At 41.8% G+C, this 26,332-nt stretch overlaps 1 protein-coding gene across 4 annotated transcripts in view; it reads left to right on the forward strand.

The window, feature by feature from the left end:
* The window catches only part of LOC111834025 (protein sidekick-1-like), a 369,045-nt gene extending 344,920 nt beyond the window's left edge, over window positions 1-24,125 (forward strand). For 3 of the 4 annotated variants that reach the window (XM_072704864.1, XM_072704865.1, XM_072704867.1), the window contains exons 36-45: window positions 5,991-6,106; window positions 6,371-6,557; window positions 10,177-10,314; window positions 10,625-10,786; window positions 11,177-11,302; window positions 11,456-11,620; window positions 18,156-18,293; window positions 18,970-19,090; window positions 19,414-19,543; window positions 20,268-24,125. In XM_072704864.1, the coding sequence (XP_072560965.1) occupies window positions 5,991-6,106; window positions 6,371-6,557; window positions 10,177-10,314; window positions 10,625-10,786; window positions 11,177-11,302; window positions 11,456-11,620; window positions 18,156-18,293; window positions 18,970-19,090; window positions 19,414-19,543; window positions 20,268-20,540 (1,556 nt within the window). In that variant the 3' untranslated portion in view covers window positions 20,541-24,125. Of the gene's footprint in view, window positions 1-5,990; window positions 6,107-6,370; window positions 6,558-10,176; window positions 10,315-10,624; window positions 10,787-11,176; window positions 11,303-11,455; window positions 11,621-18,155; window positions 18,294-18,969; window positions 19,091-19,413; window positions 19,544-20,267 lie in introns of those variants that run through there. The other variant, XM_072704866.1, reaches the window with a different exon arrangement.
* Window positions 24,126-26,332: the final 2,207 nt, after the last annotated feature.

Below are 26,332 nucleotides of genomic sequence, written 5' to 3' on the forward strand. Positions count from 1 at the left end.
AAATGAATCTCAAGTAAAAGTAAAAGCTACCTGGTTTAAAATGAAGTATTTAAGTATCTAAAGTAAAAAGCAGTAAACAATCAAGTCTATTGATCTTACAATAAGCAACCTATTTTTTTAAATATATGCAAGACAGGTTTGAGTACAGAACTGTAAGGTTAACTAAGTCACAAGAGAATAAGTGGGTGTTACCTATTTATTTGCGAAAAATGCTGTTTGTAAGTCACTTGGTTACAGTTGGAGGCCAACTGTATTAGGCCTGTGTGATATGACGATATTATCAGTAATCGACAATATCAGACTCGTAACCTGGTTTCTGTATCTGACAGTGACTCACCAGTGATTATCGCCTCTGTCAGGGAAGTAGGTTTAGGCTACACACAAAACAAGAAAGATTTTGCTTTCAGTTCAGCCTTCTAGCATATGTTTCTGAACATATGTTAACCGTGTTTAACAGGTGTTACAAAAACACATTGCTACTATCTTTTTAACTCCTCAGATGTTATGCGAAGGTATAAGAAGGCATCAGCACCACCATCAACAACTTTTAAAACCTACCGTTTAGCAGATTACCTGGATATAACTTTTAATACGTACTGTTTAGCAGATTACCTTGATATAACTTTTTCCAGCCAAAAAACATTAAGTGCGATGCTTGGTGCCATGTACGGTTGTCTGGAGTGTTTGACAACCTGATGTTATTGTTTATCCCGATATTCGTAACTTTTAAATGCATGGCTCATTCTACTAGCACTCCAACATACCTCGGGTCATTAGTGATCCAACATGTAACGTAAAAAAATCAAGCCGCATATGCCCATGACTCAACAAACATTTAATGTTTCTTTCATGATGATTCTGAACAATTTCTGAATGTTTTTAATTCTTTATGAATATTTTTAAATTTAGTCAATTCTTAATATTTCCTGAGTTAGCTTAATATTTGCAACTAGCAATAATGGCGACTATATATTTTCAATAGATCTGTAACACTACTATACAATGTAACACTAAAAATAATAAAAAGTGACGTCTCGGGTTACTAACAACCCTAGGTATGCATGTAAGGCTGCGTCCGCATGGCAAGCAGAGAGATTTTTGCGCCATTATACGTCAATGGGGAGAGCAGCACCACCTCGGGTGCCAAGCAACGCCCAGTTTTTGCTGCTCCGCCGTGACCTAGTTCTCTGACCTTTACCAAAGCAGCATCCAATCAAGTATGATCTTTGGTTTGTGATGCATATGTAGGCAACTTGGAAACCAAACCACATGGGGAAGAAACATGAGGCCCAATCCCAAACCGGTCCCTACACACTCTGCCTTCGTTTGCGAGTTCCCGAGGCCGGTTGTCATGTTGAAGTGTGTCTCAAAGCAGCAAGGGCTAAGGGGGAGTGGTCGATTATGCTCTTTAGCGAGTCAGCAACGATGGTGGCTTGCGCGATTTCACTCCAAGAGTGTCCAGCTGCAGACGCCTGTAGAGTGGAGCTCCACCGGAAATACGTCACCTCCACAGGAAATACGTGATTTTAAGGGGCGTAAAGTGGAGCTCCACAGGAAACACGTGACATGGAATTATTTTTACATGCCTGTGTTGACCAGCGGGACCTCCGGGTTAATGCTGTCTGTTATGAGAAAGATTAAATTACTGGCACATGAGTGTGTTGATTGATTTTTTTTTTAATTTCATTCTGTTTGTTGTTGCTGTCTAAATAAATTTAGCAGTTGATTGAATATAATTGTTACATGTTGATCATCATTTATACAACACATACAGGGCTGCATATAACTGGTACGCAAGTACGCATTCACCTTTAAAAGCGATACGTGCGGCAATCGATTGCTGTGACAGTGTAAATGCGTACGTATTTTATGTGCATTTGCGCTGATATGACAAGAAAATACCGTGCATTTCAACCTATATACCGCAAATGAAGTACGAATTAGCATGTACAGGTTAAAATGCACAATAATTTCTTGTCATATCAGCGCAAATGCACATAAAATACGTACGCATTTGCGCTGTTCCAGCAATCGTATATAGTATATGTTTATAACAGTTAAGGCAAGACCAATATATATATTAGTAATGTGTATGGAAAGTAACATAATAGCAATTGCGTATGTATGGCATGTTTATAACTGCTCATCTTATGACCAATATATATATATTCCACAAACTAGATCAGACCAGATTATATATATATATATATAAATTTCTCTAGCGTATAAATGAACAAAAACATACTTTTTGAGAATTTTACAACTGAAATTCCGCTGTAACACACAGTTTGGTCACGTGTTTCCTGTGGAGCTCCACTTTACGCCCCTTAAAGTCACGTATTTCCTGTGGAGGTGACGTATTTCCGGTGGAGCTCCACTCTACAGGCGTCTGCAGCTGGACCCTTCTCTGATATTCGGGAGAAATAGCAGATAATGCATCGGAACTTCCTGGGATACAAACGTCATACAAACGTCACGTTCTTCAGCCAATAAGGGCAAGGTTGTCACGGAGGCTGTTCCAGCTTGTTTAGCCGGCTGAGAGGTGCTGTACGATCTGTCTTAAGTCGTCTTGCTCTTCCAAGGTTTTTGTACCATGTAACATGGTGACTCGTGGCGACGTTTTGCAGCGCCGGACAAAAAAATCTAGCCATATCATGAAAAACGAGGTTTAAAAATTTCTACATGAAGTGCAGGGAGACTGTCAGTTAATTAATGGGTATGATTTAGTGTTGTTTTGTGCTATAGTATGGGCTGAAACCTGTGGTTATCATCAAAAACAAAATGCGGTAATCGTAAAACAAAATTTAATTTGTGTAAACCAATGAATATTAACAGCATTGTTAAATCTGCATTTGCATAATTTCAAACTTATGCTGGACTTTTATTTTTAATTGATTGCTCTTTTTTGTCCCACAGTGGTGAAATTGCACCATTTGTATTTTGTAATTGCATTTGTTTCGCTCAATTAGAAAAGGGAGTTGTATTTCAAATAAAGTTTGAATCTGAACCTGTGTAGTTTGAATGGGGGGGGCTCAATAATGTTCCAATCTAGAAAAGGGGGGCCCTGCAAAGAAAGTTTGGGAACCACTGGTGTAAAACAACAATGTAACTCATTTTGTTTTAAGCCAAAGAGCACTGTACAATTGCAATTACTTTTATGGCAAGCACTTGTTCATGACGTAATGTTTACCTGTCCAGCAACTCTTGCGAGCCCTTGGCGGTTCACCGCTGACCGTGTGAACAGGAAAGCAAATTTTTCTCCTGTGCCAAGTGCTTTGCCCATTGCCGTTTGGACCGTGCCTAAAGGTTAAATTGAATTATTGCATATTATTTATTAGACATTGTCCAGAAATAGCACCACTAACTATGGGAGCACTTTACCTTTGAAAAGAATCGTGGATGGTGAGAGAGACGAGAGAGAACATAAGAAATTTACAAACGAGAGGGGGCCATTCGGCCCATCAAGCTCGTTTGGGGGTTTTTTTTTGTAGGACGACTTTCACTATAATTAACCAAATCACTGCTATCTGTTGGCTCACTGGAATCTTATTCTTTTTGTGCAATTTTAACAATGAACCTATCCAATGACAACCGCTTTTGCCTCCTTTTCGATTTTGTGCAAATGTGGACATTGCATTGTCGTTAAACAGATTCATCGCTCGCACTGCTACACCCTTATTCGGGTGGTGCTTTTCTACTAAATTTTTGTCACGCCCGGCTTGTCCGATCCTCGTGTGTGCCACGCCCCCCTCGTTACCTCGTGTTAATTCCCGATTGTATTCACCTGTTGCCTGTTCTGTTCTGCGTATCCTGTGTATTTAGTCCGTGTCTGAGTGAGTGTTCCTCAGATCCGTCATTAACGTAGTGTAATGTTTAGTCGCTGTCAGTCCCGTTTGTGCTAATAAAACCCCATTTGCCTGTATTTACGGCTGGACTCGCTTGCTTTCCCGCTCGCCTGCTTGCCTACACAACAATTTTGACTATACGAGTGAGGCACACCGACTGAATGGGAGACGGTTACCCACAATCCCGCAGTGAGAGAGAGAGAAGAACCATCGAATGAGTTGTGATCACGTGATGGTAGGCAGACGAAGCGTATACATAATGCTCGTATTGCAAGACTTCGCTCGTTTATCAAGTTAAAATTTATAAAAAAAAATTTGCTTGTCTTGCAAAACACTTGCAAACCAAGTTACTCGCAAGCTAAGGTTTGACTGTGTGTGTATGTATATATATATTTTACTATTATTATTATTATTATTATTATTATTTATTTTTTGGTGTATCATTAAACAGTATGATTACGTGAAAGAAACACCACTATTATGAGCAGAAAGCGGGTGCGAAATCATTTACTATTTTGACAACGTGAACGCATGCCGTGTAACTTAGCTGGTACAAAACTAGCATAACCACTTTACGTTGTGCTTTGCACAGGTGGAAATCAGAGCTGATTGAGTTGCTGTGCCTAAATTTTTTTTCTGACTGGGATACTTTAATAATTATACACTTATACCGAGTGAGGCTTAGAGGAGCCATGAAGATGAGTCTCTGGTAATGAGCTATTGCTCCTGGACAGACTGGGAGAAGCTAGCCAGAGGCAGCACAACACCAAACAGTGTGGATTATGGTGAGGTGGTCTGGGGCAGGGACCACACACCACCAATGTGAATTACGGTGATGTGATCTGGTGCAGGGACCACACCACCAAACATTATAGATTAATGGTTAGAAAATCTACTAATTTCTTCCAGGATCCCTGTGTTCAATTGACTCCTGTTATCCAAAAACAGGCTAATTGGTGCCTCTAAAATGCCCATAGAGAATCATTGTGTATGGGTCCTGAAATAGGCTCCTAGTTCCTGTCCTGGGTGTACCTGAGCCTGTGCTGCCTAGGATACACTCCAGCCAATCCCCTGGTTCCAATCCCATGGCCAGCAGAGTATTACTGTTGGGCCCTTGAGTAAGTCACTTAACCCCAGTTACTCCAGGAACCAACTGAACCTGCTCTCAGTTATATGTCGCTAAGTGCCTAGATATAAATGCAAATATATCCAGGTGAATTCAGTCACAGCCATGTCTGAATCGTCTTTGAGCCCAGTAACTGCCCATGCAGATACTCTTTGCTTGGGAATTTCGCTCTAGCATCATCTTAGATCTCACTCCAGTGTAACTCATTGAGCACAGTGAGCTTTACCTATTTGTTTCCTCTCAGCTGTGGGCAGACATTTCAGCCTGTAGTATTTACTTTTTTACTACTATTTGGCAGAAAGTAATCTCCCCAAAATCCATCCACAGCAGTTAGTTAAACTGATTCTGGCGCGGATTCAGGTAATGGCTCAGACAAGTCGGATTCAACCTTCCCTGTGTGCCAGGGGAACTTTGCATATGTTAATCACCATAATCACTGTTTGCACTGTTTAATTAGCATGCTACGGGAATTACCTAATTGACACCTTCTGCATTTGTCTGGCACATGACACACGTGTGTGATTTTTTTTCTTTCTGCACTGTGTACTGTTGTTCTGAACAGCCTGGAGCGTCAGGTCCCCTTTGCATGTCACGTGATAAATGTTCATTTCCTGCGTAAACAGGATATTCCCAATTCTGATATTTTATCCAAATCAGTTTTCTGTTTTTTTTGCCATGCTAACAAGCTCCTACAGATTAAACTGGGAGTCAGCGGGTAATGTTTGTATACTGTGTCATCTTGTCCAACGTGGCCTCTTGAATTTTAATGTGCTTCATAGACATTAGGTCAGCACCATTCTTTGCTGTACAAGTACAGCATTGACGCTGCCTGAAGCAACTGGGAGTTCAGTGTGTAGGACGAGGCCTTGGAAGCTGATAGGTGGTGCTTCCCAGGAAAGGCCCTTGGTGCTCAGCCTTAGCTACACCATGTCTCACCATCTTACTTTCATAAAGTGATACAAAAGGAATCACCCCAGCTGAGCCATAATGTTGAACCTGCTGCTGTTGTCGTCTTGCAGCTCCTTCTGTGCCCCCCCAGAATGTCCAAGTCAGTGCCCTGTCGTCGACACAGCTGGAGGTCGTGTGGGAGCCCCCACCGCTGGAAACTCAGAACGGAAACATCCAGGGCTACAAGGTAGCGTCCCTTCATCTCCTGGCCTTTAAAATATTCTGTTCTTCCTGCTTTTTCTGCCTAGTTAAGTTCAAACATATAAATCTGGCCACCTTGATTACTGGCATGACCTTTGAATGTGCTTACATTCCTCTACATCCAATCATGGCTGGGCTTCTGTAGGATCAGAATCCAGAGGGTACAATGCTGTGTTATATTCTCCCACTGTGTATTACATGTGGCACATTTGTGTAATTACTGGGGCTCCGGCACTGTCTTCTCTCTCAGATCCATTACTGGGAGAAGGAGAACCAGAACAGGACCGCAAAGGTGAAGGTCCTTTTCCTCCCGGAGACAATGGTCAGGCTGAAGAACCTCACAAGCTACACGTCCTACTTGATGCAACTCTTGGCCTTCAATGCAGCGGGAGACGGCCCCCTGTGTAAGGCACGTGAGGGACTCACTCTGCAGACAGGTGAGGAAACACCTCGATCATGTTCTTGTTCTTCAAATATAAGCTGGAGAAGGACATTGATGTAAACCAGGAGGACATTGCCTCACATCCCAAAACAGGGCCCCACTTTTGTACTCTTGATCTAACGTTCCTCAGCAGAACATCCTGCCATGTGTAAGTGCACAAAGTGTAAAATCACAAGGAGTGTTTGCCATTTTGAAGAAGCCCTTCTGCTCTGTACAATGCATTAGGGTCCATGGGCCGGTAACAGGATTAGGAGATGATTATATGACCGTGGGGCTGCAGCTAAATCCCAGTGACAAACACCAGCAGCTAATGGGTTTTATGCTGATTTGAGCTGGGAATGAACACTTCTCTATCTTGCCATTTAACAGTAACGAATGGACCGTGCCTCTAATCATGTGCAACATGTCTGAATAACATACCTCCCATGCATAGTTCCCTGCCCAGTCTGGGTAGAGGTTGCACATGTTTCAATGCTGTATTTGGTGGCCTTTCGTTTCAATTAGGGGGCGCATTTTGCTACCACCTCAGGCGAGATGGTCCTGGAGAGATATTAATGGGGAATAAAGCAGCATAAAAAGGAAAAGAGCTTTTTGGTTTTCAGAGTCCTTCCTGTCATCTGGGAGAAGCCTTCATCAGCCTGATTACCCTGAACCCTAAAGGAACAGCAATATGTTTGATATTCCTATAGCTATGGAGTTTCATATATTCACAGGACCTCCTCAATTCTCTGAGACACATAAAAAAATAGCTTTAACCTTGCTATCGAGTTAGGGTCGGCCCCAACCTGTTTTTAAGTTTAAAATGCATAAAAGGACCACATAAATTTGCATACTGCATGAAGGCTTTTTGACTTTGTCAGGAATCTCTATTTAAACAAAATAAATTAAAACTTTTTTTTCACTAGGCAAGGCATGTCCATACATGTAAGGCAAGAAAAGACCAGTTCAGTTTATTTATATAATTTTCTTGAGGTTTATTTTACCATCATTTTTTTTATTGAAAATGAGAGGTATGCTGTCAAAAGAAATGTCCAGAAAGCCACACCAAAAATATTAAAACCAATCTTTTCATGGATAAGGAAGCCTAACAAGGTAACGAAGAGGTAAGAAACAAATTGGATGATAAATAATTATTTTGAGGGTATTTTATGCCTGATTTAAGACACAGGTCAGCACCGACCTGTTTAACATAAGAGATAGGAACCGAAAGCTAACATAGGACTGAGGTTAATGTAGCTAAAGCCATGGCTAACCATTCAGAAGTGCATGGTCTTATATCCAGGGGCGTTGCTAGAGATTTTGGGCCCCATGAAAGCATATCATATTAGGCCCCCCAGTCCAAACCAATCCAGTTATTTTCCTAATTTTTTAGGGCCCCTGTCACTCAGGACCGAATTACTACCATCCAGGAAACATTTTGCTACATATATGGAACTTGGTTATACAGTGGTACCTCGGTTTTCGAACTTAATCCTTTCCGGACTCCGGATCGAATCCTAAATAGTTCGAGTTCTGATCGAATTTTTCCCATAAGAAATAATAGAAAACCCCAAAAATTACACCTTAATGTTTTTTTTTTAAGCATTTAAACACAAAATGAACAGGATAAAGAGCATTTTTATCTTAATGGCTTCCAAAACGATAAAGATCTTATCCCAACATTACCCCTGTCCTGCCCCGATCGTCCGCTCCTTCCATGTGCCACGCCCCCTCGTTAACGTCGTATGGGATCCCCATGTGATCAGCTGTTTCTGGTTGTTGTCATTAGTCCACTGTATTAAGTCCGCGTTTCAGTTAGTTTCCCCAGTTCGGTCATTGGGTGCGTTCGACTTGCTTACAGCGCTGTCTTAAAGCAACGCATTCTGATCCTGACGCAATGCATTACAGTCACCCCTGATTTACCCCTGATTTACACTGGATGCGTATCCGCTGTGATGTGTTTCCGACACGGCAGCCGCAGGCAATCGCTGGCAATAAAGTCAATGCATCAGTTTACACCAGATCCGCTGCGTTGCGTCTCCGCTACGTCTCTGTTCCGTCACGCGTCCGGCAGTCCATCGAGATGCGCATCAAGTCTATTTTTGACGGATACGGATCAAGAACGCAACACAGAGCGCATGCGCCAATTCTCCGTCACATCATGGACGAGGAAAAATTAATTTTGGAGGTGGAGAAACACGGAATTGTGTACGACCCCAGACATCCTTTTTACAAGGATAATAGTAGAAAGGAGAAGGCGTGGAGTGAAACTTCAGAAGTTTTGGGATTTGACGATAAGTTGAATCTTCCAATGAACTATGCATATACTTGATTTTTAATGAAAGTAACCTGTACTGTGAAGTACTTGTAAACTCCTAATAAAGTGTTCAGTAACCTATATGGGAGTGACACATTATTTTATCCATAGAAACATAGATACATGTTATGTTAAATGTTATTCTCCCGTGGTCATGTGATCTCGCAAACCAGCGGCGCGCCGGATCAGATACGGACCACAAACGCATCCAGTGTGAATTGGCGGACGGCCTCGGACGGAATGGGAACGCGGCGCATTCACACCGCAGCGGATACGCATCCAGTCAGGGGTTAGATGCATTGCGACCTCTCACCCGGCTGCACAAACTGGAACCGCCTCCGTGACGACACACCTTTGCCCTTATTGGCTGAAGAGTTTAGTTACACGCATGACGTTTATATCCCAGGCAGTTCCGATGCGTAATCTGCTATTTCTCCCGAATGTCACATAAAGCAGTGAGAACTGGTTTTCAGTTAATTTACCTGGTAAAATAAAGTTTAAATAAATGACATAAATGCTCTAATAGTACACGTAAGTTAGTGGTTTATTTATTGTTAGTTACTGTAATGTTGCGCTGCTTTATTTGGTTAATCGTCCAGTCTGTGAAGAAGGCATTCAAGTAAGAATTGCATTGTAGTCTGTTCATGACAATAAAAACTTAGAATCCGGTCCATTGTTTATTTTTATTATTACCCTGTATTCGTTAATTTGTTCGTGAATAGCAAACTTTTAGGTTGTAACATTTGTTCAAGTATTAAATCACTTTTTGTTGAGCAATGACTAACAAAATGATATAAAGTACAATGTATTACTGTACCTGATACAGTATTTTCAATAAAATAGCATTATCACCAACAAGCGCTACTACTACAGCAAATGCGAGGCTGACACTGAAGCGTTGCTCAGAGACCTGCCGTGTGACTCATTTCCTGGCGCATACAATTTATATTAGGTCAGTGTTCACGGTTCGACTTCTGATATTCAGATCGAGTTCTAGGTCAAACTGGTTTGTTCGACTTTCAAGAAATTGGAATTCTAGTGAGTTTGAGAACCGAGGTACCACTGTATATTATTTTTTTGATGAAAGACTCCAAATGGAAAATTATAATGAATGACAAGTCTCTGTGGTGAATTTAAAGTCCTAATTATGAAATCATTAGTAATGAATATCAGGTCATATGTTTTTACTGCACTCCTGAGTAACAGCCATGAATAACAGTAAGTTTCAAAGGTTATTATGGTTGCATATTATACAAGCTGTTTTCGGTGAGCATCCGACTACCCAAATGGATTAATTGCACCCCGTCTCCTCTTTCAGCTCCTAGTGCTCCAAGTTTCATTGTCTTCTCTGAGGTCACCACCACAACACTTAATGTGTCCTGGGGTCTGCCCCTGTCACCCAACGGCATAGTGGAGGGATACCGGGTGGTGTATGAGCCCTCCACCCCGATCCACGGTAACTATCTGCTTCATTCTCATGGGACGTATTGGATTCGGTGCACGCTTATGAAGTTGAAGGTGCTCAATTGAAATGCTTCCAATACACTGCAACATTGCAAAAACACATTTTTACTGGAAACAGTCTGGTGCCAGTCAGCCAGTTTATAAGGATCCTGCACGATGGGATGAACTGCTTTGCAAGTGGTGTTAGGCCCTTATTCAAAGTTAAATCAGACAGCAGCTTTCAATTGTGTTTTTATGAAATGAACTTCATCCCCTGACGGTGAATCACAATGGTCTCTGTGGCACTGCTCATCTGTTCACAGGTGTCAGCAAGGTGGTGACTGTGGACGTTCCAGGTAACAAGCAATGCTGGCTCAAGGTTCGAGACCTGGCCAAGGGTGTGACTTACCACTTCCGAGTGCAGGCCCGGACCATCAGCCTGGGCCCTGAGCTGGAAACCAACATCACAACGGGGCCAGTGGAAGGTATGGGATCTGTATAATGTCTCATCACTCAGTCACTTTTAAAGTCTACACAGTCCTTTTTTATTAATAGCCCCACGGATGGCATGCAGAGAGCGGGACCCTCATCTACAGGAGTAGGTCTGAAGATGCACTTGCAGGGGGTGACATCATGCTCTCAGGGTGGTCATGCCTCTGTTTTATTGGGTTGTTCTCACTCATAGTCACACTCCTGAAGTGGAAGTGCTATTTTCACAACAGCGTGTGAACTAAAAAAAGATACGCTTTCCCGCAGAGCTCATTCGGGACTGCAGAAACACAGCACCTAAATCAATTTCGTGTGGTCTGAGCCAGGCTCATAAGTACCATAGGTCCAGAGCTGTATTATAAACCATTCCTCTTGTCAATCCGCAGGGTCACCTGGTTCTCCCATACAGATATCTCTCACAAAGTCAGGCTCCTCCCTAATCATTCACTGGTCAGTGGGAGACAGAGGGGAGGGACCCATCACCGGATATGTCATTGAGGCACGTCCATCAGGTAAAATAATTTAATGTAGCCTCACAGTAAAACAATTTTTGCATTATTTATAATTAACCTGCTGCTTTGTTGTATTTAATCAGACTATCTGTACTAATCATTAGAACTGTGATGGGGATGCAGATGTTGACCTGTCTTTTAAATTTGTTGCAGACGAAGGCCTGTGGGATACTTTTGCCAAGAACTTGCCCTCCAGCAGCTCGTCCCACTCTGTCAGCCTGGACCGTCTCCGGTCAGGAGTGAGTTACCAGTTTCGGGTGCTTGCAGTTAATCGTTATGGCTACGGTGAGCCTAGTGCTCCATCTGCTGTCACTTCAGGTAATAACAGCCTTCCAGATGGCATATTTGTTTTTGGACTCATTAGTGGGTTTTTGAACTTTTGATTGGGAACCGATCAGATTTTTATACTAATTGCACCAAAACTGAAGCAACACCACAGTAGTGACAAGAAGAAGGGCAGCCTCAGACACTAATTTTATTACCCTGATAACTGGAAAAGTATTTGATGGGTCTTTTTCAAACTTGTAGACATATTGTATGGGTGAACAACTGAACCTAATCAAATTTTGAGACAATTTGCTCCAAAATTAAAGCAGTGCCACGTAACTGTAGTAAAGAGAAGGACACCCTCAGACACTTGGGGCTCTATTTTAGCAATCTGAAGCGCAAGATCTGAAGCTCATGGTGCAAATTCATTAGGGGCTTGGCCAAATCCACTTTTCCCAGTTTAATAGCAGAAAAATGATTGCAGCATCAGGTGCACGGTTCAAAAGGGTTGTACTTAGTCTCATAAAAAGTTGTGGATATGTTTGGGACGTGACATGCTACAAACTAATTAGAGTGTCATCTCCCATTCCCTTTAAAAACCAGGTGCAGTTGCACCTTGGCAATTTGCTATTGTAATGACGGATTTACCAGGTAGCAGAAAAAAGCGTTTCTCTGTAGAGGAAACAGATCTACTGCTGAGAAAAATGAATGCACACAAGCAGACCATTTATGGCAACAGCAAGATTCCACCAAAACTCCCTGAGCATTATAATAATAATAATTGCAGTAGTCCATCTGTATCTGCGGGTGATATGGACAGAGACATACTGCGGATAGCCAAAACCACAGATAATGCCAAACCATCCTTAGATACGTACAGATTTTCATGGATCAATCAAAAAGTTTTCTGTGGAGTTTGTATCGAGTACAAATGGAGGAATTTCAATATCAGTGTTAGCCTAACTTACAATGCCTCCCCTTTTTTGTAACCCAGATGTGTTTTCTGTACTCATCTTCCCCATAGCAAAGCCTAGCAAAAAACTCACATGAATGCATACTGTGATGGTGTCACTGGACGTGTCAAGGTCCAAATGCAAGCAGCCTCCTGGTTTAGTAATTTCTTGCGGAATAATTGTGGTAAATCTGGAAAAACTGCAACCAAGGTGGATCCAGTGGTCGTGGTGCATGTTGGCACCAATGACATAGGAAAGGGCAGGAGGGCTGTTCTGCAGGATAAATTAATAGAAGTCGCGGATAAGCTTAGAAGCAGAACATCCACGGTGGTATTCTCTGGAATACTTCCCGTGCCACATGCGAGTCAGGCTAAGTTAGCTGAGATAAGGGGATTAAATGCGTGGCTAAAATGGTGGTGGAGGAAAGAGGGGTTCAGGTTTATGGGGCACTGGAAGACCTTCTGGAACAGGTGGGACCTGTTCAAGCCGGACGGGTTGCATCTGAACCATAGGGGAACCAGTGTATTGGGGAGGCGTATATGCAGAATAGTTGAGGAATGTTTAAACTAGGGACTGGGGGGGCAGGGAGGTTAGTTAAGTATGTAAGTGGGGAGAGACGGAAAGCCCAAATAAATATTAAAAGTGGGCACTGTAAAAGGCCTACCATTTGTGGTCTATATTTAAATGCTAGGAGTATTAGAAACAAAATTAATGATTTAGAGGCTTTAATTTCATCGGACACTTACGACATTATAGGAATAACTGAAACATGGATGAGTGACAATGATGGGGAAGAATATAATATGGATGGTTATACGTTGTTCCGTAGAGACCGGATAGGCAAGAAGGGAGGTGGTGTTGCAGTATACGTAAAAGAGAACTTGCAGGCAAGGGAGCTTACTGAAAAAATAAAAGTACAGAAGCTATATGGATGAAGCTGGATGCTATAGGCTCAAATGGCCTAATTGTCGGGGTTTGTTATAGAGCACCTAATGTAGCTGCAGAGGAATGCAGAATGTTATATGATGATATCAGGATTATGAGTAATAAAAATGATGTGGTGGTTATGGGTGATTTTAATTTACCTGGGATACAGTGGGACACAGTCTGTGGCTCTTCTGTAAATGAACTTCAGATGGTGGAATTAGTACAGGATTGTTTTTTTACTCAGTTTGTTAATACTCCTACCAGGGGAGAAGCCCTTCTTGATCTTGTTTTCTCTAATAACCAGGATAGGACTGGAAAATTAGAGGTTTTAGAACCATTGGACGGTAGTGATCATAACTTAAATTCGAGGTTAAGTTTAGTGTCAGAAGAGCAAAGTCGAAATTAAAAGTATACAATGTTAGGAAGGCTAACTTTAATGGTATGAGACGGAAATTAGAAACTGTAAACTGGACAGAGTTAAATAGCAAAACAGTTGAATAGGCATGGGAATTTTTTAAATGCACATTGATGCAAGTGCGAGAGGACTTTATACCTGTTTCCAGCAAAACTAAATCTAGGAAACGACAACCACGGTGGTTTACTAAGGAAATTAAGAATAAAGTCAGGAGGAAAAGGGCTCTGTTCCACTATTGGAAAATAACTAATGATTTCCAAATTAAGCAGGAGTATCTAAGTCTACAGGTAGAGTTAAAAAATAACATTAGACTGTCCAAGAGGGATGTAGAAAGAAAAATTGCATTGGGTGCTAAGGATAACAATAAAAGTTTCTTCCAATACTTTAACTCCAAAAGAGCTCTAAAAGCTGAAATCACTAATTTGCAGGATAGTAAGGGCCTTATAATTGAAAATGAAATTGATATAGTAAATGAGTTTAATGATTATTTTTCACGGGTGTTCACAGTAGAGAACACAAGTAACTTACCACAAATTAGTACGAATACAGCGTCGTCTATGACCAATATATGTATAACTGAGGCTGATGTGGTACTAAGCCTAACTAAACTCAAAATAAATAAATCGCAGGGGCCTGATGGCATCTTACCAATAGTCTTAAAAGAGATGAGGGATATTATTAGCCAACCTTTGACTTTAATATTCCAGAAATCGTTATCTGCGGGTGTGGTACCATCAGATTGGAAGCATGCTAATATAACACCCATATTCAAAAAAGGGGATAGAAGTAATCCAGCAAACTATAGGCCAATCAGTTTAACTAGCATTACTGGAAAAATAATGGAAGCTATAATCCAAGTGAAAATAGTAGATTACCTAGATGCAAATAATATTCTGAGGGATAGCCAACTTGGATTTAGGAGAGGTAGATCCTGTTCAACGAATCTACTTGAGTTCCTTGAGTAAGTTACAAGTGAAATTGATCACAAAAAGGCCTACGATGTGATCTACTTAGATTTCCAGAAGGCCTTTGATGTTGTCCCCCACAAACGGCTCTTGCTAAAGCTCAAAGCTGCAGGGATTTTAGGAACTGTGGCAGCTTGGATCGAAAACTGGTTAACTGACAGGAAGCAGTGAGTAGTTATTAGAGGCACAATGTCGCAGTGGGCCTGCGTTCATAGTGGGGTACCGCAGGGTTCAATTTTAGGACCACTATTGTTCCTAATTTACATTAATAATATTGACACCAATACATACAGTAAACTGGTTAAATTTGCAGACGACACCAAGGTGGGTGGTGTAGCAGATAGTGATCTAGCAGCAGAGAGGCTACAACGGGATCTGGATTTAATTAGGGACTGGGCTGATACTTGGCAGATGAATGTAAGGTAATCCATGCAGGGAGCAGAAATATAAAGTACAGATATTTTATGGGTTCCACTGAAATAAAGGTAGCTGATTACGAGAAAGATCTCGGTGTGTATGTCGATGCTTCCATGTCCCACTCTCGCCAGTGTGGGGAAGCAATACAAAAGGCCAATAGAATGTTGGGTTATATCTCTACTGTAGGTGTGTGGAGTTTAAGTCAAGGGAGGTGATGTTACATTTATATAATTCCTTGGTAAGACCCCACCTAGAATATTATGTGCAGGTTTGGTCACCATACCTTAAAAAGGAACATTGCTGCCTTGGAAAAGGTTCAACGTAGGGCTACAAGAATTATTCCTGGTCTTAGAGGAATGTCTTATGAGGAGAGGTTAGCTGAGCTGAATCTGTTTAGCTTTGAGCAAAGGAGACTAAGGGGGGACATGATCCAGGTCTATAAGATTCTAACGGGTCTGCATGCTGTTCAGCCAAATGGCTATTTCAATATTAGTCTAAATACTAGAACTCGTGGCCATAAGTGGAAATTAGCGGGAGAACATTTTCAAACGAATTTGAGGAAGCACTTCTTTACACAGCGTGTAGTCAGAGTATGGAATAGTCTTCCTGCTAGTGTAGTGGAAGCTAAAACCCTGGGTTCCTTTAAATCAGAGCTAGATAAGATTTTAACAACTCTGAGCTATTAGTTAAGTTCTCCCCAAACGAGCTTGATGGTCCGAATGGCCTCCTCTCGTTTGTAAATTTCTTATGTTCTCTTGCAAATATTCTGGAGTTTGCTTGATTCCATGTCAATTTTTGTGATCGCAGATTTGTGAAATCCTGGAGGCACTGGTTATTAGGTTAAAATAACTAGTTTATTAGTGTTTAAGACTGTAAGAATCTGCATATTTGAATCAAACTACTAAATTTTGTCTTTCTGCTAAAGCAGCGTGAAACATGAAGTAAGAGCATCTATCAATCACAGGTTGGATAATCATAAGTCACATAAGTATCATTTTTAGTTAAGAACGTACAGTGAAATGAATTCATTATTTTTCTTGAGATGGGTGGAATCTAAATTCACAAGTAGGTGTTCAGTATGGCAAGTATTACGCTAAATGTGGCTGTGAGTTGGGTTTGGCTAATGCTGGTTACAGTCAGTCATAATCAGAAGTTTTGTGAACATTTTGGTTTCCCAATAAAATACACCAACACTGGACAGAGAGTAGTCAACATGACCAAGACTGTCCCTGCAGTTCTGTTATACTGAACTTGGATATGTTGCTGGATACTTATCCAACATGGTGACTCATTTTAAACATCATCCGAGTGGGAGTACAACCGGACAAAAGCAGAAACCGCTTCTGCAACTTAGTGTCCCTGTGACATTGAAGGCATTTCTGCTAGGAAATCCAGACCAGGCTAAAAAAAATAGCTGACTATAGTGGTGTTTATCACTAGAGAAATTCGACCATACTCAATAGTAGAGAACAGAAGTTAGTTCATTATGATTGTTATAATGTAGTCTTTTTTGTTTTTGATTTTTTTTTTTTCATGAATGACACATTGCCTTTGGTTTACATTTGTTCCTAGTTGTGTTTGTGTTCACAGTATTTGTTATAAATGCTTATAAAAAAAATCAGTTTTCCCTGCTGTACTGAAATTGCAATGAAACACAGCAAAATTTATAGCCTTGATGTGTAAATTCTGAGTACATTTCTGTAATCACCATTAAAAAGTACATAAAAGGCACCCCTTATTTGTTCTATGACAATTTTTTTCTTTACCAGTGTAGTCTTAATTCTTGGATAGATTTCCAAAACTTGTCCTTTCCATGTGGCACATGGAAAAACTGATAACGCTTTGCATTAAGTGTACCTTCATAATGCTTTTATATTGCATTCATAAAACGTTCAGTACACCTTCATAATGTATTAATTAAGTATTCATAAAACATTCATAAACATCATGTATGTATACCGTAACATCCCTTACCAGCTGTAATATACATTAATAACAAACATTATATAATAATAACAAACATTATAATTGTATATGGTTGTTATTAATTGATGTTAGGATGTTATGGAGTACTTGCATGCTGCTTATGAATGTTCTATGAATGCATTATGAAGGTGCACTTAATGTAAAGCGTTACCAAAAAATTTATCAGGCTGCTGGGGGATTTTATCCAGAGCTTTGATTTTCTATTGGAAACGTCACCCACAGAAACCCTGTTTTCATTCTAAATTTGTACCCGATCGCCTGGTTTATTTTATAATTTCAGTTTCAAAGGAAAATGATTTTGATTCACATGAATATTCAGGAACAGCCAGAGGACCATGTTCCTCGGTGCTCTGACCGGTGCTCTGAGAGTAGAGTTCCTCTGGTCCTAGGCTCAACCATGTGAGTGAGGTTGATGTCACCTCGTTTCTGTGGTGTTCCTATTTGCTCTGAAGTAAACCAACAATCAGCGTTATTATGTATCTGATTTCTCATTGCGGCTAATGCAATACTTTGCACCGCATTGCTGCATTCTCCCTGCAGCACATGGCTAGACTGAAAGCTTTAATCTTGATGGATCTACCTCCGAGACAGCAGACATGTTGATTGGTTAGCGGTACATGATGGCCCAGTTCTTCACTGCTGCTGTACAGCAGGTTTCCACCTGCTATGCTCTGCTCTTCACATTAAGGCTTTTGGGCATTTTGAGAAATTCTGTTCAGGGAAGTTTTTACTCGGCCATGAATGTTTAGGAGCACACCATTTCGCAGACTGGCTGCCATTACTGGGCCCAAGCCTTTCCATCTAGTCAGGGTTCAGCCTCTGTGTTGAGGAGAAGAATCACCTCTAACCATGTGAGGATTCATCTCTTTATGCCGTGCAGTGTCTTCCAGGCCCGGTGTGACCCCCTCTGCTCATTCCCACAGGGCAGATGGAGACGCCTTTCTACGAAGAGTGGTGGTTCCTCATTGTGGTGGCTCTGTGTGGCGTCATCCTCGTCCTGCTGGTGGTCTTCGGCCTGGTGATGCACGGTCAGAATAAGAAGTACAGTAGCTGTGGAACAGGTGAGGAAGTCGTGTGTGTGTGTGTGTGTGTGTGTGTGTGTGTGTGTGTGTGGGTCTCCATAAAACTGTGGGGAAGGTGCCCCAAAGAGGCATGAAGCTCTGAAAATGCTGTGGGGATGTTCTCAGAATACCATGTGTTCTTTTCTGGGGTGATCTGTGCCGTCTCTAATGGCAGGAAGGCTGTCAGGGTTGTTGTGTGTCCACCCTCTATGATGGGAATGACGTACCTGGGGTGTGTGTGTGACTGTCAAACTTGTTTTCTGTGACTGCATGTATATGTGCATGTTTGTGTCCTTACTGAGCGCTGGATATGCATTCGTAGGTGATGTTTTCTGTGTGTATGTGTGTGCACCCATTAATTTCCAGTACTGGCACTTCCATTCGGGATTTGTGAGCCCAGCTTAGCTGCTTCTGAGGCTGACAGATTCGATAAAAACAGAAGCTGCCTGCATAGGACACGTCTAATCTGTGCTGCCTCCGATAGTCTCAGTAAACACCGCCATCGTAACTCTGTTGGTCCCTTTCCATCAGGAGGGCCTGGCCAGCTTAACATTAAACATCTTAGTAGCTGCTGATGCTCATTTCTTTAAAACCTCAGAATTAACACAGATCTCCGAATCTCAGAATTACTGGAGAGTTATTTTTAAGCCACAGCCGAATCCTTGTCTGCTTTCAGGAAATGCTATCCCCACAGTTGAGCAGTCGGTCACACTGGATAATGGAGGCTTCACTGCACTGGAGCTGAATAGCCGGCACCTGAACATGAAGAGCGCCTTTCTAAAGAAGAATGGCACCAGGTGGGGGGAAAAAGAGTTCCCATGCTAGAGTCTGCCTTCTAGTGGTGGGGCAGTGATTTGATGTCAGTAATTCTATATGAAAAGTACAAAAAGGCAGGTTATGATTGGTTATAGTTAGGAAATGCTAAAGCTATCTAGATTCCCCATGGGGATGAATGCAATACTGTACTATTCTATTCTATTCTATTCTTTGGTTGTCTAGTTATTTGTTTCCCTTGAGAATTTTGCTGAAGTACTTTTACCCAGGTGTTACTGAAACATGTGGTGATCTAATCTGTGTCTTTGGGAGTGGCCCATTCAAAGACATCATCCCGTATCTGCAGGTCTCCCCCACGGCCCAGCCCGGGCGGGCTGCACTACTCCGACGAGGACCTCTGCAACAACTACAATGGTGGCATCCTGTCAGAAAGCACCACTCTCACAGAGAAGCCCACCCTGGCATCAGAGTCAGAGGTATGAAGCCTTTGATGCCATCACTTTTGCCTCACCCCCTCCCCACTGGCATTTTGCCGACTTGCAGAATAAAAATGAAAATGAGTCTGGAAAGGAGGTGATCACTAGGTTCTGGTATTATTTAGGGTCCCCTCTCAAAATTATTATCCACCCCCTCCCTTTTTATTTTTCCATACAGTCAGTGCATGTAAAGCGCAGGAACCCATGTTATGAAAGGGGATCCGTTTCATTCCCATGCTAATAATATGCTGCCCAAAGCTGTGTTTTCATTTATCTGGAGAACCACTGGCCTTCCTTTTTCCTTTAAAAATAAAAACTAATACCCTGACATTTCTGCCCAAAATGAAGTGAGTCACATTATAAGAAATTGAAATAGCACAATTTGACACTGACGCTTATGGGGAACTCAGGCTAGCAGCTGAGATCTCATGTTGAACTTGAGATGAAGGGGACTGGGTGTCTCTTGGTTAAGTCCAGCAGAGCATCCTGATGTCCTTTCCCTGCTTCCACTATGTTGAAGTGATCTACTATCATGTAATAAGAAACCAGAGATCTCCCTGATATTTCTTCATCCCTCTAGTTTGGGTCTGGTTTGAGGAAAAGTTAGGGAAAATGCTTCCCTAGGTATGCACAGAATATGGAGGCCAGCAGAGGTCCACCCAGACCCCCTGTTAGGCTAATCCCTCTGCTCACTCACTCTCTCTCTCTCTCTCACCCTGGAAAGGTCACGGACAGCGAGCCAGAGGACGAGCCGCCCAAGCACTCATTTGTCAACCACTACATGAGCGACCCTACCTACTTCAACTCGTGGAAACGGCAGCAGAAGGGCCTGAAGCAGAGCCTGGCTTATGCCTACGAGGAGTGTGCCAGCGCAGACAGCGAGCCCTACTACCAGTCTGTTGTCACGGCCCACAGCACGGGTGGAGCCTACACCCCAACCGGACAGCCCGCCTCCGGCTCACGGACGCCCATCACAGGCTTCTCCTCTTTTGTCTGATGCTCCAACCCCCCCCACTCCTCCATACACGTTTTTTGGAGTCTATATCACAGACTGAACCAGCAGCACCCTTACACGTGGCTTTGACAACTGTCAACACCACAGCAAATGCAAAAGAAGTGATTTCTCCCCAAAACCATCTCAATATCAATTGATAATTCTTTGGTTATATTGTGTTAGTGATGTTCGCGGTGCCAAATCATAAGTATCCAAATGAAACTGTAAATAAATGTGAGAACAGCTAAAGGTTGGAATAGATCTTTTCCAGGTGTCAGATGTGTAAGTCATTAGAGTTTTGATGCACTTCTACTGTGTACAGCTCACATGCTCTATGTGTACCCCCTTGCCTCGATGACCTGATCATCTGTTTGAAGGCTGTATGTGAGCGACAGGTACAGTATGGCCGCCCTCTCAGTGCCGGGTTCTCTTCTGGATAGAATATTATCCGGGGCTGATGACCTCCTTTGCCTTTTCCCATCTCACTTAAAGAAGGGAGGTAGGAGTTTTGGTACCTAAGCAAATTATAATTGAGATATTCCTTTAAAGCATATGTACCAGGACATTTAGCCACATTAGGAATATTACTTATAATTATAAAAAGAGATGCAGCCCTTATTAGAGTAGAGGTTGCATCAATGATTGTGAAGGTTCAGAAGAATCTCTGTAACAAAAGGTATGTCTGAATATGTTTGCCCCATACATCTACTCCAGGCATGTTGGCATCTGCTGGTCAAACGGCTTTTGGGTTGAAGCTGGCAGGACCAAAGCTGCCCTGACTTTTTCCCTGAAACAATCAAAACTTGGATCTTGCCATGTCAGTCAGGTGGTAAAGTAGCTTGGATATTTTTTTTCTTCATTTCTGAGCTTAAAAGGATCCAGTGTGAAGATCGTATTTTTTTTTTCCAGAAGTGTGAATGTTGTTTTTTTTTTTGTTTTTTTTTTTTTAACTGTTTTTGTACATACTGATTGTGCTCTTAAGCCATATGGATATTGCTCGAAAGTAAACTGTTTTGTGGCCATCCATCTAAAAAAGATTAATTATTTTGGTATTTTTTTCAAGAGAGTGGTGACAATTTGTTTTTGTCCTTTTTTAGGCTAGGTGCACATGTTGACCAGATTTTGTGTGTTAGGGGTCACTTTTTGAGCATTTTTAATATGTTGTTCTTGCCAAGTCAGTGTACTTAGTGTTACAGCCTCCGTTGGTCTGTGGTAGCCTGTTATTAGAACAGCACTGATTTGAACCATGTCAAGCCAGGCAAATATGAATGGAAGACTTTTATTTTGCAAGAAATTAGGTTGTCTTTTTAAAATTTAAGGTGTCCCCAAATGCTTCCAGTTGTATGAGTGGAGGTTTTAAGTTAATCGCTGCAGCCAGGAGTACATTAACATTTTCAGGGGGCCCTGGGCTGTTTTGGGGAGGGGAGGAGGGAATGGCTAAAAATATGAACTGGGGGGAGGGGTTTTAAATGTTATTAAACAAGGTTAGCCTGGGTAAACCTGTGCTTTAAAGCATAGTAATTCCTGAGCTGCTGAGTAACATTTATTTCTCTGGTCTTACACTTTACCCATTTGACATATTTCCAATTGAAGCTCCTTAAGGCTTCAATGCATATAGGTGAGGAAATTCTGAGCACTATTTCAATTTGAGAAAAGCATAAGCACAGGTCCAGAGTCCAAACCACAGTGAATTGTACAGAACACTGCCAGGCTGACCCTCTTTAGGGTGGGGTGGGTGGTCAGCCCTCCGCTGCACTGTACCGGTTCACAGTGGTACATCCTGATTCCATTTCCTGGCACACCAACAGAGGCACTCCGGTTCTCCTCGGAAGTGGCGGGTGGGGGTGGGGTGTTGCCAGGAGTGGACTGAAGGAGAGGGGTGTCTCAGTGTTTTTATTGTGTCAGGGGTCTTGGGGGCTTCCGGGACCCATTAGATCCCCACGGTTCATGCAGTGTGTCTGGAGACAGTAATGCAGACAGTTTCTTTGGGATTCAGCAGCACAGATGTATTGCACCGATAATCATGATGCTTTGCTCTGGCTTTTAAATACATTCTTTTGACCGTCAATATTTGAAAGCAGACTGGGCGTGTGTTACCATTAGTGATGGAACATGTGAGACTTAAAAACCTACCATGGGCAAGATTACTGTGCATTGTCAATCACTGCCAACAGGAACCAACACAATAACATACGAGAAGTGGGTTAAACCATTCAGAGACTGACAGGGCATGACACACCAAGCCGCTGTGGGAAGCCTCATTTCTCCCATCACTAATAAACGTAAATCTTAGTGTGAACTTTCCCATTTTGTTCTACCAATAAAGCCTTCTATTGAATTTGCATTTTTAAAAATATGTTAATTCCCATGACTTCTGTATTTATACATTTATACAAATTTATACGAAAACCTTTAGTGTTACATGAGTGTAACAAAGCAATTGAAGTTTTAATTTATTGTAAATATAAATAGCTGTACAGGTCTTGAAAACAAGTGTGAGATTCTCTATACTTTTCACAGTGGATGATGGATGTGCTACCACTGCATTATACAGAACCAATAAATAAATTATTTGGGAGATATTTTTGAAATAGAAAAAGGGGAATAAAAATTCTACCCTGTTACGATGTGAGTGTGTACTTCTTCGCCCGAAAATGTGTAAGTCCAAATGTCTTATGAAATAACTGTGCATTTCCTCGGTTCAGTGACTCGGTTGTGATTTTTTCCCAGAAGGTGTCAAAGGCCTTAAGTTACACAGAAACACTAGGACCCTGTGCAGGTTTTGATTCTCTTAATTTAATTTATGACAGCTCTTTCTTCTTCTGATTTCTTTAAATGAAACATTAAATTTAGGTTGCAGAAAGTAAGAACTGAAAATTTTTTTCACAGTGAAGGAACCCTTTTGTGTTAAAACTACCTGAACTCACTAAATATTTGTGCATTGTGAATGAGCTTTTTACAAAGCTTAAATTGATATACAATTAAAAAAAATGTAAATCTTTGTCAATAAAGCAGGATTCAGGGCTTTGCCCATGCTGTTTATGACAGGGATGGAGTGCTGTTGACCTCAACTAGGGATATAGTTAAGCAGTGGAAGGAGCACTCTGAGGACCTCCTGAAACCCACTAACATGCCTTCATTCGATGAAGTAGAGCCAGAGGAGGAGGAGGTCACTGAGGAAGGTAAAAAGCTCTTCAGTGGTAATGCTCAGGACTGCATGAGATTGGCCCTAAGTTCCTGAAGGCTCTACTGTAAATGTCATTGAGTTGTCTTGGCTAACCTGCTTCTCCAAGGTTGTGTTGAGATTAGGGGCAGTGGCTTTGGATTGGCAGACTTGGGGTGATGGTCCCAATCATTATGAAAAGTGATCAGGGGATGTGTTCCAACTTCAGGGGGATCACACTTGACTGTGATGAACTTCTCATTTACAGTTTGGAAAATTCTGTCTTTTCCAGTACTTTATTTTTACTTTACATACAGTAAATGCTGAATCCACTGAGTCATGATATCTTTTTTTCTTTGTTTTTTTTTTTGGAGATGCAAAATGCATTTACTGTATTGTAAATAAACATTTCTCCTTGAGTTAAATGCCCTGAATAGTGTTTTCCATTTTTTGATGTAGTGTGCAGTGATTGCTCAGTGTTGTTTTTATTTTGACTGCTTCGTGTATGATCTGGAGACCTTTTTTTGTTTTGAGCACAGGTAAAACTGTTTTGGGTGAATTGTTTGATTTCGCAAGAAGAGTCAGAAGTTTTGTGAATTTAGTTTGAGATGGTGTTTTGTGTTTACTGTTTTGAGAAAAAGATGCAAGATTTCAGAAAATGTGTTTTAGCGATTCAGAGAAACTGCAAACTGTGGCCTACAGGTAAGTGTGACTGAAGCTGTATGAAGGGTCCGGCCCCAACTAAGCCGCACTTCAGTGGCATCTACAATATGAATGTTCAGAAATGGAAATGGGTAAATAACCAAATATATATGCATATATGTTTTACTGTTTCTGTACAAACTTGGTAATGGCATGCTGTCAGCAGAGGCCCATTATTTACACCAGAACAAGAGATAGCAATTGTTCAAATGGTAGTGGCCAACAATGCGATTAGGCTTCAGCGTGCCATTCTACAAGACCTTTGAGAACATCACCCCTGCCAGTCTCTCTACCATAGATAGGGTGATGAAGAGACATGCTGTGACAATGAAACAGCTCTACAGGGTTCCTTTTTCCAGAAATAATGAGAGGGTGAAGGAGCAAAGGTTCCTGTATGTGCAAGTACAGTAATGTCAATGTAACCTGAGACCATACTTTAAGCATACAATTTTGTAATTTTTTTCTTTGAGTGGTGTGTCACACTATTGGATGTTTATTTGCAATTTGATCTGATGCGCTGATTTTTGCTTTGCAGAGAGTGATGGAGTATGTGGACACATCTGTGTACAGTATATGGATGAAGCAGGATTCAAGCTGAACAAAATCACGCGACGTGGCGAAACATAACAGGCGATTGAGCCACAGTGTATGTGGCAGGTCATCGTGGTGGTAACATAACCAGGTGTGTGGCAATATGAGAGGATGGTATAATCCACCTTGTTCCCACCATCGGACCCTATAACCAATGGAGTTCTCACCACCATATTCACCCTTCCTCGACCCAATGGAGCAATTCTTCTCGGTGTGGAGGTGGCATGCATGTGACCATCGGCCCCATGACCAGTGGCCTATACTGGGGGGAAGGGATGCTGCTTGTGAAGATATCACCGCGGAAGCATGCCGAAGGTGCAGCAGTCAAGAAAGTTCTTGATGTTGATGAAGTGCTGTGGCCAAACAGAGAAGACAGGCTGGATGCTGAGATGGCTTGAGATTATACTTGCATTATATTTACAATACAGGACATCACTGTATGTTTCATAATGATTTTTTCCCTTTTGTAAAAAAAATATTTTGTTTCATGTCATTTAGAAGTTATATTTGAATGTATACTAGATATCTGTTGCATATCTGTATATTTTACATTGACAACAAAATAAATTGTGTGCCTGGTTTTGGTTCAAGTACATAGCATTTTTTTTTTGGGGGGGGGGGTACCTATGAATTGGTGAAGTGTGCTTTCTTTATGGGGACAATATTTTACTGATGACTTGTTTTGTGTGTTTTGGTCAAAGTTTTGGGAGTTTTTGGTTCTTTTGCCCGTGTGAGGCAGTGCTATAACTGCCTTTACCAATTGGGAAATGCATGTAGAGTTTTGCAACAGACATGAACATTTTGGAGCATCTTAGCAATCAAGAAACTGTAATGAATTATCCCTACCCTGGTGGGTCAAATTACTTTGCAATGAGCATTCATTAACCAGCAGCCCCATCACAGTACTGGTGTTATTCACAGTTGTCCATGATTGGCTGTTTGCCCTAAAAGTAATGCATCCACACGACAACAGCACCCCATGGCAGAAGAAGGCGGCCCCCAGCTTCACAGCAAATGAAATTGAGATCCCCCTAGAGGAGGTGGTTCTGCGCAGGGACACATTACTATCAAGTTTCCGGAGCCCAATGTCGAAGGTAAGCAACACCTCTGGGAAGACATTACCAGAAAGGTGACAGTGTTCAGTCCCAGCCCACAGAGGGAGTGGGACATCATCCAGAAGAAGTGATTTTGCCAGTGTGGCCAAGGTCAGAGATGCTGCAGTGCAGATAGACTGGGAGCAGACAGGTGGGGGCCCCAGCTCTGCACCCGCACTCACCCCCAGTGAGGAGAAGTTACTGGCGATATTGGGAGAGATAGCCTCCCAGGGCATCTCAGGCAG

This window comes from Paramormyrops kingsleyae, chromosome 22 (genome assembly GCF_048594095.1).
Source record: "Paramormyrops kingsleyae isolate MSU_618 chromosome 22, PKINGS_0.4, whole genome shotgun sequence".
Classification (NCBI taxonomy): Eukaryota; Metazoa; Chordata; class Actinopteri; order Osteoglossiformes; family Mormyridae; genus Paramormyrops; species Paramormyrops kingsleyae.